Genomic DNA, 14,080 nt, shown 5'->3' with positions numbered 1-14,080 from the left:
TGGTAACAAGCACAAGCATTTCAGTTAAGTGATGCTAATTTTTTCTTTTATTTGTTCACTATTATAATTCAGAGATAGATAACTGAAGATAGATTACCCAGTATTTATCGCATCCGGGTGCCTCAATACTGATTGTCTGATACAATGCAATACATATGTCATATGGAGACGTTAAGCCTTCAATTGAAATAGGAAATTTCGTGGACCCCTGAAGTCCATAACATTTGAGCGAAGACAGTTAACATGCAAAATGGTGGAAATACTGCAGAAACTAAAAGTAGAAATGAGGCCAACCAAATAGAATAAAAATCAAATGACGAGTCAAAACCACATTGGTCGTTGATTTGGAAAGATGCGGGAAACTGTGGGACCTGAACAACTCAAGACATGTTGCACTAATGCCCCCTTTGGTTTCTAAGAAATTATTGAAACTGGGAAAAGTTGTGGGAAAATCCTTTTAAGGGATTTCATAATGTATCCTGCACACTTCAGAGAACATGGACTGCTTAAATTAGATGCAAGAGTAAATTAAGCACCTCGAGCTCATTAAAGGAAGTAGAAGCTTAGACAGTCGTACATCAGTTTGTACACTGATTAATTGATACATTTATACATACAAATTTTACTATACATTCGATAATAAACGAGCAGCTGATGGAATGGAAATAACACTACAAATATAACAATTCCTATTCAATCATAGAACATCAAGAAATGCCTCTGCAGCATCCTTGTATGTTTCAACAGCCATAAGCAACACCCCCAGCCCCCGCCCCAAAAAAATTGTGATTCTGCATGCTCTGTAATATACCTGAATCAGCTAGTATTGCTCATCTTTTGATCATGCTAGGAGTGAACAGCAAGCCTAAAACCCAAGTGACTGTCATGCCTGCACTTTAACGAATATCACAATATTGCAACCAAGTTGCCATTTCCCATCTAATCAAATCTCGGACCACCATAAAACCAACATGAGATATTGATGGCTTCACGCTTCAGCAACCTTATTGATTATTACAGAGGCGTAATTGGCAATTGTTGATTCTGGGGATTGTCTAAGTTGCCCAATAATAGGGAACAGCTCTGAGGAACGGATGGACTGTCTGCAAGGGGCGTGTGCACACATTTTTGCCAAGGAGAAGAGAGCAATCTTAAGAGGTGATTCATTTACTGCATCCCTTCTACTGGGACTCAGAGCCACAACTGAACAGTCAGCGACTAGCTTCAGCAAAGCCTGCAAAGAGAAATCATTTAGGGATCAAAAATAGGCACATGCAATTAAAATGTCAAGGGAAAATGCTAGGCACAATCCCCCATGTTTGAGTGCCTGCTCATTCTTGATTACACACAAGATGCAATCCAGCAAATACCTGGGACAACATTGATCATCTACTTGATCCACCAACCTTTGTGGACTCTGTCACGGTGTCACTTGATCATCCATGATTTCAAAGATTGGATTGTTATAATAATCAACTTGTTCTTTTGGGAGGGTTAAATACTTACTTGCTCAAGTGATGCATAAGATAGTGAGGACAAAAAGCTACCCAAAGAAGTTTCTGGACGATGCAGATATTTTCAACTATAACCCAACCCCATCTGGTTGTCACTGTACAAGTGCTGAAGTGCAATGCATACACAATAAGAAGAAACTGGAGCTTAAACAAACCTGCACGGCCCCTTTAGAGACAATATCTTCACAAAGCTTGTTAGAATTGCGGACAAGATTACTGAGTGCACCAGCAGCATTAGCTTTAGTCTTGTCTTCCTCAGCTGAAAGCAGCACACTAGTAAGCTGTGGAATGCACCGTTTGAGCTCCTCATACAACAAATCATTGTGGTAAGCAGCATTGCCAATCTGAACAGAACAATTTCAAATCAGAATCTCCTTTTACAATGAAAAAAACTTCATGTGAACTTGTCCAATATAATGAGTCTCCAAGCTCAATATTAATGGCAGCAAAACCAGGATATTTATGAGAGTTACACAGAGCAAATATTTATATTCTGATAAGTATTTTTTTTGTACTTCTAACAAGGCACTTTATAAATAAGGAAAACTCTTACAGCAAAGCAAGCAAACTTTCGTGTACGCTTGTCCGGATCAGCACATCGATCAATGAGAAGACTGATGATGCTATGCCTTGCCTGGAAAAATTATTTAATAATGAGTTAAGTGTTTACCCAAATTTATAGCAGAACCAGTAGATGTACCATTCATATCATGAAGAGTACAGAATGATAATGGACAACTCCAGTCTTACCAATGAACCATAAAAATAAGGACTATGCCTACACATGTTGCCAACAGCACTGCAAGCCTTTGCACGTATATTGGAGTCTTCATGGCTAAGGAAGGTCTTCAAGAAACCAAACAAATCTGCTCTATTAATGTGATCATAGAAAACCTACAGAGACATTTTGAAGTTAGAAAATAGAAGTTCCCAGTAATATAGTCAAAACTTAGAGACCAGATTATCTCCTGACCTTATCCATCCGAGCTAGGTCAGAAACTATCATCAGAATGTCCAGCACAACCTCCCTTGGGCTTGAACCATCAAGAAGCATTCTCACTCGGCTTGGATCCAACATACCTTTGCTCACAATCTGAACTGCAAGTGGTCGATAACCAGCCATTTTGGCAAGAAAAGCTACAATTCTTCCTGAATCCTTCAACTCCACATGTTCCAGACACCTAAGAATAAAAGCAGGAACTCCAACCTACAAATTTCAGCAGACTCAGAAATCAAAATAATGAAAAGAAAAACAAAGTGCCTGAAACCAAGATCAAAGATCTAACCTCCAGTAGGATTTGAATATACTTGGGCAAGTTCACCTCAATTGCTTTCACTGTGTCCTTGTCTTCAACACATACTTTTCCACCAGGTGAACCCATATTGAGAAGGAAGCCACTGTTAACAGATGCAGTAGCTGAGGGCAAGCCTGGAACATTCTGCACTGCCACAAAAGGAAATGCTAAGAGATCAATCACCACATTGATTAGATCTCTCACCCCATCCCTGCCACCACCCGGTCCACCCCAGCATTTTAAGATCTTGAGATGTACATCAGATATCAAATCAGAGATCAATTTAACATGTTCACTCCTAACCAAGATCTGACAAAAAGGTAAAGCTCCACCAGATAGACAATGGAATATTGAAGAAACTGTCCATACAACACCTACAGGTGAAAGTCCAACTCTATTTTTTGTGCCATCCATTTCTTGATGAGAAGCATTTCGAAAGCTGTCAGCTAACAAATCAATAAGAAACTGTGGGGTACCACTTGCACACACCTGTTGAACAGCTAATGGTCCCCCCCACTTTAGTCTGGCTTCCAGTAAGCCAATACACCCATCCCGAAGGCCATGCCAGTATGAGAGGGCACCGTTCTGGTTGACTACCTCAGTTTTGTCAGATGCTGGGACCTTGAGGTGGTCACATAGTGTAGAAGTCCGAGGAATCAAAGGAACTGCAGATTCAGGTATTGAGGACTCCAAGGAACCTCCATTTTCAAGGGACAGAATGCATGAAAGAGCCAACATGGATGATGCACAATGTGGTTGAAAGGATGTTGGCATCTTCTCATCAGAACAATGGGCTAGGATCGAAATCCGAGCAAGCTGTTTTTTTGGATTAGTTGTAAGCATAAAAGATGGAGATATTCTTCCAGCTGATCTCAGAGACTGTGCAACCGTGGCAAGGGTCAGGCATGAATGAAAAATCACAGTGTGTGGACTAGAAACTTTGCTTTTCTGGTTACTTGCTTCTACTGGTGGCTCTTTGTTTGATGAAGCACATAGAGATAGTATAGAGAATATCTCTGAAACAATTGTACCATCCCCTCCACCACTGACAACAGTAGAAACAGGTAAGGAAGTTGGCAGTCCACAGAGCACAACAGAGACCAATCCACTATGAAGACAGCATCTCTGCATAAGCTGAAACATTGAAGAATAATACATTGCATTTATCAATATGGGGAAAAGCAACCAAGTAGTCAGTACAATAAGAAACTAAAACAATGGCTATACTTAAAAGATCAAACTAGATAAATATCTTAAAAGAGCAGTTTCTTACTACTGATACAAAGATGCATAATTTAGAGCTGCAAATGGATTATATCAAATAGGATATAGGTAGTTCCAAACACAGTTCATTTAAATTCAGATTTGAATCAGATCTTATCCACAAGATTTACATTAGATTCGGATTGCAATCAGATATTGATTAGTGTTAACAGTAGTTGTACTATGCTGCAGGGGCATTTTTGTCCTAGTACCTATTTTTATTTCTGAAGTTGGGTCGCCCTAACATGCATAGAAGTGCCGGTGCCACCAGCCTATCTTTTTTACTCCAAACCTTTCTCTTCTCTCTTCTTCCAACTGTTCTTTAACTATTTTACCAAGAAAACATGGTATCAGAGCATTGATTCTGAGATTAAAGGCAGTTCAACCATCTTTTTCTCTTCAGTTTTCTTCTTCTTCTGATTGAAGCCAGTGAAAAAACACATCGACTGACCTGTAAGTGTCTTTTTTTTCTTTTCCTTGGCCATGTGACAAGAACCCCCCCTAAAAAAGAGGATAAACTCATGCTGTAAAAGGTTTTTTCAGTCCTATGCAGATCGTGTGATCTTGTTTTGTACCCAGTAACTGGGTTGTGCTGGTCTGGACGACCTGTGTCTGCTGTAACAGCAGTTTTATGATTTGTTTGTGGTGTTTGGAGTGCTTGTGTGGCCTGAAATAGAGTATAGTGGTCCTTGTGGGGGCTGTCCAGACCAGAAGTATAACCTTCCCTACTCTAGAACTCATTTCAGCAGTGTAGTAATGTGCATTCTTTGGTTTGATCGAAGAGGAATTGGCCTACAGTTATGGTTTATCTGAACCCGAATATTCTTGTGAAAATGGTGAACAGTTTTTACTTACTTCCTGCTGTGTTTTGTGACCAAAGTAGTGTTACCAGTCCTTTCTATTAATGTCTTCTAAAGATTCATTGGTCTCCTGTGGGTCTTCTGGCTACAATGGATTAAGTGGGGCATTAGACAGGAATTTGTGTATGGCTGCAACCCCAAAGGTTATATCAATGGTTGAAGGGGATTAAACTCTACAAAAATGTGAAGGGGAAAATAGGTTATATCAATGGTAAGACAAGAGAACCAAGGTCAGGAAGTGCAGAACATTATACTCATACAGAACCAAGAAAACAGCATGCTAATGCCATGGCTATCAGATGGAACCAAGAAAACAGCATGCTAATGCCAAGGCTATCAGATGAAAACGCTTTTGAGATTTGGGAGCAAGCTAAATATACTCATACAGAACATCATTATGTGAAGACTTATCAGCTGCAAGCTGCTTTTTCAACTTGCAAGCAACGGGAGAAAAGTCTCTCCACATATTACTAAGATTTGACCTCCATCTGGAAGGAATTAGACCACTATCAAAAATGTGGGCTGGAAATGTGACGAGGATGCTAAGGCCTATAGGTCTCTAGTCTCTCAGCAACAGGTTTTTGCCTTCCTTTTGGGGTTGAACCCGATGTATGAATCTATAGAGTTCAGATATTGGGAAGTAATGAGCCCCCCATCAGTGCAAGAAGTATATGCTCTAGTACAATCAGAATAAAGTAGGAGGAATGTTACGAATTGTTCAGAGGGGGAGCCAGTTGCTCAAGCTGTCAGGGGAGGTGCAAATACAAGTAATAGAAGTTCCTTTAAGAAGATTAATTCTCAAAAAAGGATGGACGACAAAGATAAGTTGTGGTGTACTCATTGTCATCGATCCAAGCACACTAGGAACACTTGTTGGGATCTCCATGAAAAACCTAAGTGGGCACAAGAATTAATTAAGAAATCAGTTCACGAACAGAATAAGAAACCTATTCAGCAAGGTTAGGAGGAGTACAATTCAACAAAAATGGTTTCACAAGAGCATCAAATTTCAGTTTCCAGTTCCCACTTTGAAACAAGACCGCCCTTCTATTTCTAATCCAAAGGAAGATATCATCAACTCATTCCGTGATCAGCTTGAGCAGTACGGTAGAACACTTCATCAAATGGGTTCTGGCACAACTCCCTCCACTTCTTTTGCGTCTACATCAAGTAACACTATGGCACTGCCAAAGACTTCTGTTAATGTCGACTATGTAGGGGTATTTTTGTCTCTATGCTTATGTTTAAGTTGCTGATGTGTAAGGTTATGTTAGATCTTATGTCCCTCAAGTGGGGGCACATGTGTCATTTCTAGATTAATAGTAATATAAAAACAAATCTGGCCGAATGGGACAGAAGACTTTTCTCTCTTGTTGGAACCAAAACTTTCTCTCCCTCTCTTCTCTTCTCTTCTCTTCTTCTCTCTCTTTCTTTTACTTCGATTGTTATCAGTCTAACAGGATTTAAGGGCAGGTATCAGAGCCAAACTAAGCAAATTGAAACTGCCCAAAATTTTGTTCTTTGAGCACGCAGTCTAGGGTTTTCTCTTGTTTTCTTCGCCATCAGTTGGAGATAAGGGAAAGGGCTGAAAAGGAATGATCGTCCTCTTCCTTTGGAGGTTTCTATGCCTCCAATTGTGTTGTTCGTGGTTGATTGTTGTGGTTTATAAGAAGCCCCCCTGATCGATGAAGAAAAGAGGGCCGATTCGTGTGGTGCAATGGGTGCCTTATGTGGTCTGATTTTCGGGTGATTAGGTAAAAGGTTTCTATGCAATTTCTTGTTGTAAATCAAATGATAAGTGTGTTTCAGATTGTATGGTGGGAATTCAGATTGTAGTGTGTTAGGGTTTATGCAAATTTTGGTGTAATTCGAAGGATGAGTGATCCTTAAACAGTGTGGTGAGCTTTCAGGTAGTCATGGGGTAGGGTTTGTGCTATAAAGAGTGCAATTTTCAGCAATAATAAGTACTGAAAACAGTGTGGTTCAATGTGCAGTGTGGTTTAGTGTGCAGTGTGCCGAATTCAGCAATAACAGACTTCAGCAATGGGAGACAACAATGACAGTAAGACTAGTGTGATGGTCCCTACTAACTACCTAAATGTTCAGATGACCTCTATTAAGCAGAATGGAGAAAATTATGTACCATGGGCTAAATCTGTAGAAGTCTTCCTTAAGGCAAAGAAGAAGGTGAAAAACATAAGGGAAGAAAGGCCTTCCACTGATTCTCATGAGTATGATGACTGGAAGCAAGAAAATGCACAAATTATCACATGGATATGGAACAGTATGGAACCCAAGATTAGTGTGAATTTCATGTTTCTTGATAGTGCCAAGGAAGTGTGGGACCATGCCAAGAAGTTGTATTCGGGTCAAGACAACACAACTAGAGTATATCAATTGTATCAAGAATACTTTAATCTGCAACAGGGTAATTAGAGTCTTGAGGAGTACTATGCTAGTATGAGAAACATTCATAATGAGTTGAATGTTTATCCCCTCACTTCTAATGTCAAAATTCAGCAACAACAAGGAGAACAACTAGATGTGACTCGATTTTTGGTGGGGCTGAAATCTGAAGATGAACCAGTGCAGGCTCAGATACTAGGAGGATCAGTTCTCCCTTCCTTAGAAGAGGTGTTTGCTCGACTTAGGAGGATTTTTATTGGATCTACCGAGAACTCTAGTGTTTCCAACAAATCAGCTTTTGCAGTGTTGAAGGGTCGTGGTGTTAGAGGTGGAGCTCGGGGAGCTCAGTCTGGTTGTGGCAGTGGTCGTACTGGAGGTCGAGATTCATGGGGAGCCCATGGCAGAGGACGTAGTTTGGGTCCGAGGAGATGTACACACTGTGGTATGGATGGATGTACCATTAATTATTGCTATGATTTGCATGGTCCACCTTCAACTTGGGCCAATCATGTCATGACTAATGACAGTAGCTTCAAATAGGAGAGTCGTTCAGCTGATCAAATGCTCCCTACATCCACAGATGTACCTGAGAAGGAGATGATGAGTGTTCCCCGTGATGAGTATGAGAGGTTTGCCCAAGCCACATCTCAGCAGAACATAGCCACTCTCGCACACTCAAGTATGTCTTGTCTGGCATCCACACCCAATCCTTAGACTATTGACTCTAAAGCCTCCGATCACATGACTAGAACTCTAGGTGTGTTTTCTTCCCTCTCTCATTGCCCAACATCACAATCTATTACCCTTACTAATGGTTCCACATCCTCCATTTGTGGTGTTGGTAATATTAACATGGACCCTGTATCCTTGTCCTCGGTTTTGTATGTCCCTAAATTTCCTTTTAATCTTATGTCAGTTAGTAAGTTGACCAAGTCTCGTAATTTCTCCATTACCTTTTACCCCTCTTCGTGTGTTTTTCAGGATCTCAAGACGGGGATGAAGATTGGTGGAGGGCATGAAGTTGGTGGATTGTATTATCTTGATGGTGGTGGAAGTACGTCAACATCTCTCCAATCATCTCTTTCTCCTCTCTAGTAGCACTGTCGATTTGGTCATCCTTCACTGAAAGTTTTGAAGTCTTTGGTTACTTCGTTGAGTCATCTGTCTGTTTTGGATTGTGAGTCATGTCAGTTGGGGAAACATCATTGTGTTCCCTTTAGTCCTAGGGTTGATAACCGTATGTTGAGTCTTTTTCTTTGATTCATTTAGATGTTTGGGGTCCTTATAAAGTAATGTCATACAATGGATATAAATATTTTGTCATTTTTGTTGATGATTATTCAAGGATGATGTGGCTTTATTTCATGAAAGAAATGAGTGAATTGTTTGCCATTTTCCAAAAATTTTATGCTGAAATTCGCAACCAATTTGGTGTCTACATTAAAATTTTTCTTTCCAATAATGGCCGTGAATATTTCTCTACATCATTTCAATAATATTTGGACTAACATGGCATTATCCATCAGACTTCATGTACGTACACCACACAACAAAATGGGGTGGCTGAGGGAAAGAATCGTCATCTTTTAGTAACCGCTTGATCTCTCATGCACCAAATGAATGTACCCAAACCTTTCTGGAGTGATGTTGTGCTTACTTCTTGCTTCCTGATTAACTGAATGCTCACATCTATCCTTGATGGTCATTCTCCATTCACCAATTTGTTTCCCACCTTGTCTCTATTTCCTCTTTCTCCTTGGTTTTTTTGGGTGTGTCTGCTTCGTTCATAATCTGGGGCCAAGAAGGGACAAGTTAGATGCACGATCCATTAAGTGCTTCTTCCTTGGCTATTCCTAGACTAAGAAAGGGTATAAGTGTTATCATCCTAGCTCCCAGCGTTCCTTTGTGTGTGTTGATGTTACTTTCTTTGAGTCTACTCCGTTTTTCTTAGGGTCCGATGATGTTTCCTCCTCATCACCTCCTCCCCTTCCTCTTCCAGTTGCGGATTCAGTTCCTTTTGTTCCAGTTGTGACCATGTCCTTGCCTCCGGTGCCACCAACTGTTGAACGGCCACCTATTCGTATAGTGTATACACATCGCCAACATGTACCGGCTCCTCCTCTAGCCCCATCATCGTCGACAGATCCAGCAGTTGTCCCCACACCAGCCCCAACCCCAGTATCTGATCTTGATCTTCCCATTGCCCTGCGGAAAGGTAAATGCAATTGTACCCTTCATCCTATTTCTAATAATGTTTCACTCACTCACCTTTCTGCTTCCCATCCCCACACCAGCCCCAACCCCAATATCTGATCTTGATCCAGCAGAAGGTCTATATGGAGCAACCACTGGGTTTGTTGCGCAGGGGGAGGATGGTAAGGCGTGCCGACTAAAGAAGGCCATTTAAGGGCTTAAACAATCTCCTCGAGCATGGTTTGGTAGGTTCATTGATGTGGTAAAGAAGTTTGGCATGAAATAGTGCCAAGTTGACCATTCAGTCTTCAGTCATGAGTCTCAGACTGGAAAAATCCTATTGGTGGTATACGTAGATGATATTGTTATTACCAGGAATGATAAAGTGGGAATTGAGAGGTTAAAAACTTGTTTACAGGAACATTTTAAGACAAAGGACCTTGGTAAATTAAAATATTCCTTGGGGATAGAAGTAGCAAGGACTAAGCATGGTATTAACTTGTGTCAAAGGAAATATGTCCTTGATTTGCTAGAAAAACAGGTTTGTTAGGTGTTAATCCAGTTGAAACACCTATGGAAACAAACACTAAGCTGAGCAGTGATATGGGTGAAGAGTTTGAAGACCCTGACAGATACCGGCAGCTTGTAGGTAAACTGAACTACCTAACCAATATTCGGCCAAACATTTCATTTGCGGTTAGTGTGGTAAGTCAGTTCATGCAAAAACCTCGGGCTCCATATTGGGATGTAGTTCTAAGGATTGTGAGGTATTTAAAGGGGCTCTTGGTCATGGTTTGATATAAAGAAGTGGAAAACTTGAAGTAGAAGGATATATTGATGCTGATTGGGTCGATTCTATATCTGATAGGAGATCTACTACAGGCTATTGTACTTTTCTTGGCAGTAATCTGGTGACATGGAAAATTAAAAAGCAGACAATTGCGGCAAGAAGCAGTGTAGAAGTAGAATATAGAACTATGGCAAATACTACTTGTGAATTAGTGTGGCTAAGGAACCTTCTACAAGAGATGGGATACACTATTGACACTCTAATGAAGCTCTATTGTGACAATCAGGCGACAGTCCATATTTCCTCTAATCTAGTGTTTCATAAGATAACCAAGCACATAGAGGTTGATTGTTGACTGTCACTTTGTGAGAGAGAAGGTGCTCAGTGGAGTGATAGATACTGCATATGTTAACACAAGAAACCAATGGGCAGACTTGTTTACTAAAGGGTTGAGTCGGGGAAGAGTGGACTACATAAGTAACAAGTTGGGATTATATGATATATACTCACCAGCTTGACGGGAGTGTTAATGTCGACTATGTAGGGGTATTTTTGTCTTTATGCTTATGTTTAAGTTGCTGATATGTAAGGTTATGTTAGATCTTATGTCCCTCATTTAAGTAGGGGCACATTTGTCATTTCCAGATTAATAGTAATATAGAAACAAATCTAGCCTAATGAGAGAGAAGACCTTTCTCTCTTATTCAAACCAGAACTTTCTCCCTCTCTTCTCTTCTCTTCTTCTATCTCTTTCTCTCTTTCTTTTACTTCAATTGTCATCAATCTAACAGGATTCAAGGGCAGGCCAAATACTAATAACTTCCATGTATCCTCTCTTACTTCAGAGTCTCCCTAGATAAAAGACCCTAGTGCATCGAACTATATGATGGGTAAGTCCAGTTTATTTCAATCCTATAGTCTTCTTTCTGAGAGAGGTAAGGTAAGACTTGCTGATGGCTCATTTTCCACCGTAGCTGGTCAAGGAACCATTTCTCTCCCATTCACGATTTGGCCTTAGTCTTTCAAATGTACTGCATGTACCAAAACTTCTCATAAACTTGTTTTCCATTAGTAGCATTACAAATTCATTTAATTGTTCAATAACCTCCCTTCCTTCCTCTTGTGTTATATAGGATTTGACCTCGGGGGAGACAATAGGTAAAGAGAGTATGGTTGATGGTCTCTATGTGTTGCAGAGCAAAGCTATTTTCGAAGCCACAAAGTCAGGGTCTTGCAACTATAGAGTCTTATGAGTAAGTTTAGTAAGAGTCAGATTCAATTATGGCATAATCGTCTTGGCCATTTGTTTTTTGAGTCAATGAAAATTTTGTTTCCAGATTTGTTTATGTCAGTGTCTATGTCTGAACTAAAATGTCAAACTTGTCAATTGAGCAAACATTGTAGAAATCATTTCCCTTCAAAGAGTAATAAAGCTGAATTTCTTTTTCATATTGCTCATTCTGGTGTTTGGAGTCCTGTTACGTTATCCCTTGTAATAAAGTTGAATTTCCTTCTATAGGGTGTGGTGTGGTTTAGGCCACACCCTTTTTTTTATTCTATGAATCTCGAATACACAATGTGAGATAATCTACGATGTCGATCAAGAGTAATAATTTTTCTTTTGTTTTTAAGCAAAATACGAATTAATAATTCAAATCAATTTAACATGTGATTAATTAAACCATAGCTAATATGAATTAATAATTAACTTTTATGCCTTGTAAAAGCATAAAAAGCTCCAAACGTGAAGATAAATATTATACACAAAAACAAAAATTACAGTTTTTGCACTTTTTAATAATAAAATGGAACTCCCCATCTCACCCCTACTTATAGTCCTATTTTAGCAATTTTTGCACAAAGCCTGAACTACCCTGCCATTAAACATTATATCAGTAACTCTCTACACTCCTCCCCTCAAGATGGTGTATATATGTTGTATAGACCAGCTTGGACACAACAAAATCAAACCATGGTCTATTAAATGCCTTGCCGAACATATCTGCCAGTTGTTTTTCTGATATGACAAATGGAACATCAACATCATTACACTGCACCTTCTCCTAGATAAAATGACTGTCCACTTCAATATGTTTTGTCTTCTCATAAAACACTGGTTAGACACACACTATGTATAGTAGATAGGGATGGTTTCATATTTACCCAAACATTATATATTTAAACATATATAAGATCAGATAAGATAGGGATGGATTCGTATTCAATAGAATTATAAATGGATTGAATTAGGATCACCCTTAACAGGATTGTATTCAAATTCATATAAACAGATATCATTCATAGCCCCGAAAATAATTCACTTTGAAAATAAAGAAGAAAACAAAAAACTAGCATAAGGCACTGTACAAAAGCCCACAATGGGAAAGAATTGCAAGATGGATTAGTACAGTGAGTGTTCAAATACTTGTTACCCAGTTAAAGGAATGCAACGCATAGAATCATGTTAGAAGGCTAAAAAAGATAAACAGTACAATGACAGAACACAATACTTTTTTAAAATGGCTTATGTATAAAATTAGGGAAGGGGTGGAAGAACACCACACCAAAAAAATTCCCATATATGTATAAATATTAAATTGGTGCATACCCAACCAACTGCTAATATTATAAGAGCCTAGACAGTGAACAGAAAACGAAAGTTGCATACACATGTAATCCATATAGGAACATGCAAAAATCATTAGTAATCAAAATAAGCACATACAAATACAGACTGCACTGGTCAAGGATAAGAGAGAAAATAACACCTGAATGGCAGAAGAAACAGCTGACTCCAGACGTTGGTGAAGGGAATAGTAAATAGCAACCTGTATAGCTTTTGATTTAAGGAAAGCTCTTGTCACTGCATCAATAACTTTTTCCAAATCAACCCCAAAAAAAGAACCTTGGTCATGCTCTCTGATGTCAAGTCGATGCAATGAATGGCTCCTAATAGAGTCTAAAGGAAACAAATAGGCATGCTGTTTCAAGGATAGAATTTCCAATGCATCTACCAAAGCCCACATAGCCTTGCATGCTTCACAGGCAGAACGCAGCATTTGTGAAGAACCAGACACGAGACTTGAACCTGAAGTCATTAGGCACACAAACAACAAATCCACCACACCAGATGTCTTAATGTGATCTAAAATTTGTTTCGAAGAGTCATCCAATGGTGAAGGAACAGAAGCCGTCTCAGGAACTGCAGCTGACACAGAATTTCTGAGTCCCTGAGAAACCCTAGATAACATGATTGCAATGCAAGCAGTTGACTCATACAAAATTCTTGCAAACAAATCGTCCTTGTTGCTTATAACCTACAATTTATTAGAATGAGAATGTTCATGATGCAGAAATTGTCGAAATTTCATATAGTCTAATCAATACCATGGCAAGAGTTATACCTGTGAGTAAAGCTCCATTAAGGAAACCCAATGCCTATAATAGGATTTCCCGACATTAACTCCAATAATATCCACTAATTTCTTTAAAATTGATAGACTCTGCATATGTCAGAACTTTAGGACTTCAGCCACCACACAGCATCAAAATGTCATACTAGTTTCAGAAGAACTGAATGCTTTTACAAGGCATAAAAATCTCTATTGGCACACCAATCATAAGGGATATAGGAAAGCTCCAGACATGATTTCCATAAACAAATTACCAATGCATGAGCATACTAGAACTTTTATTCCTGACAAAGAAGGCCTTAGACTTCCAAACTAGTTTCTATAAAAGCAACCAATCTGACTTGGG

At 39.3% G+C, this 14,080-nt stretch overlaps 1 protein-coding gene across 4 annotated transcripts in view; it reads right to left on the bottom strand.

Annotated features, from left to right (window-relative positions):
• Positions 1 to 511: 511 nt before the first annotated feature.
• The window catches only part of FU (kinase family with ARM repeat domain-containing protein), a 54,394-nt gene continuing 40,825 nt past the window's right edge, over positions 512 to 14,080 (bottom strand). For 3 of the 4 annotated variants that reach the window (XM_088977387.1, XM_088977401.1, XM_088977395.1), the window contains exons 16-23: positions 13,726 to 13,824; positions 13,090 to 13,638; positions 2,801 to 3,943; positions 2,488 to 2,721; positions 2,265 to 2,408; positions 2,068 to 2,148; positions 1,670 to 1,858; positions 512 to 1,234 (exon numbers count right to left, since the gene is read on the bottom strand). In XM_088977387.1, coding sequence (XP_088833513.1) covers positions 989 to 1,234; positions 1,670 to 1,858; positions 2,068 to 2,148; positions 2,265 to 2,408; positions 2,488 to 2,721; positions 2,801 to 3,943; positions 13,090 to 13,638; positions 13,726 to 13,824 — 2,685 coding nt within the window. In that variant the 3' untranslated portion in view covers positions 512 to 988. Of the gene's footprint in view, positions 1,235 to 1,370; positions 1,859 to 2,067; positions 2,149 to 2,264; positions 2,409 to 2,487; positions 2,722 to 2,800; positions 3,944 to 13,089; positions 13,639 to 13,725; positions 13,825 to 14,080 lie in introns of all 4 variants that reach the window. The other variant, XR_016109775.1, reaches the window with a different exon arrangement.

This window comes from Nelumbo lutea, chromosome 1, assembly GCF_056320005.1.
Source record: "Nelumbo lutea isolate HS-2025 chromosome 1, American lotus-T2T, whole genome shotgun sequence".
Classification (NCBI taxonomy): Eukaryota; Viridiplantae; Streptophyta; class Magnoliopsida; order Proteales; family Nelumbonaceae; genus Nelumbo; species Nelumbo lutea.
This window is presented reverse-complemented; position numbering and strand designations above follow the sequence as displayed.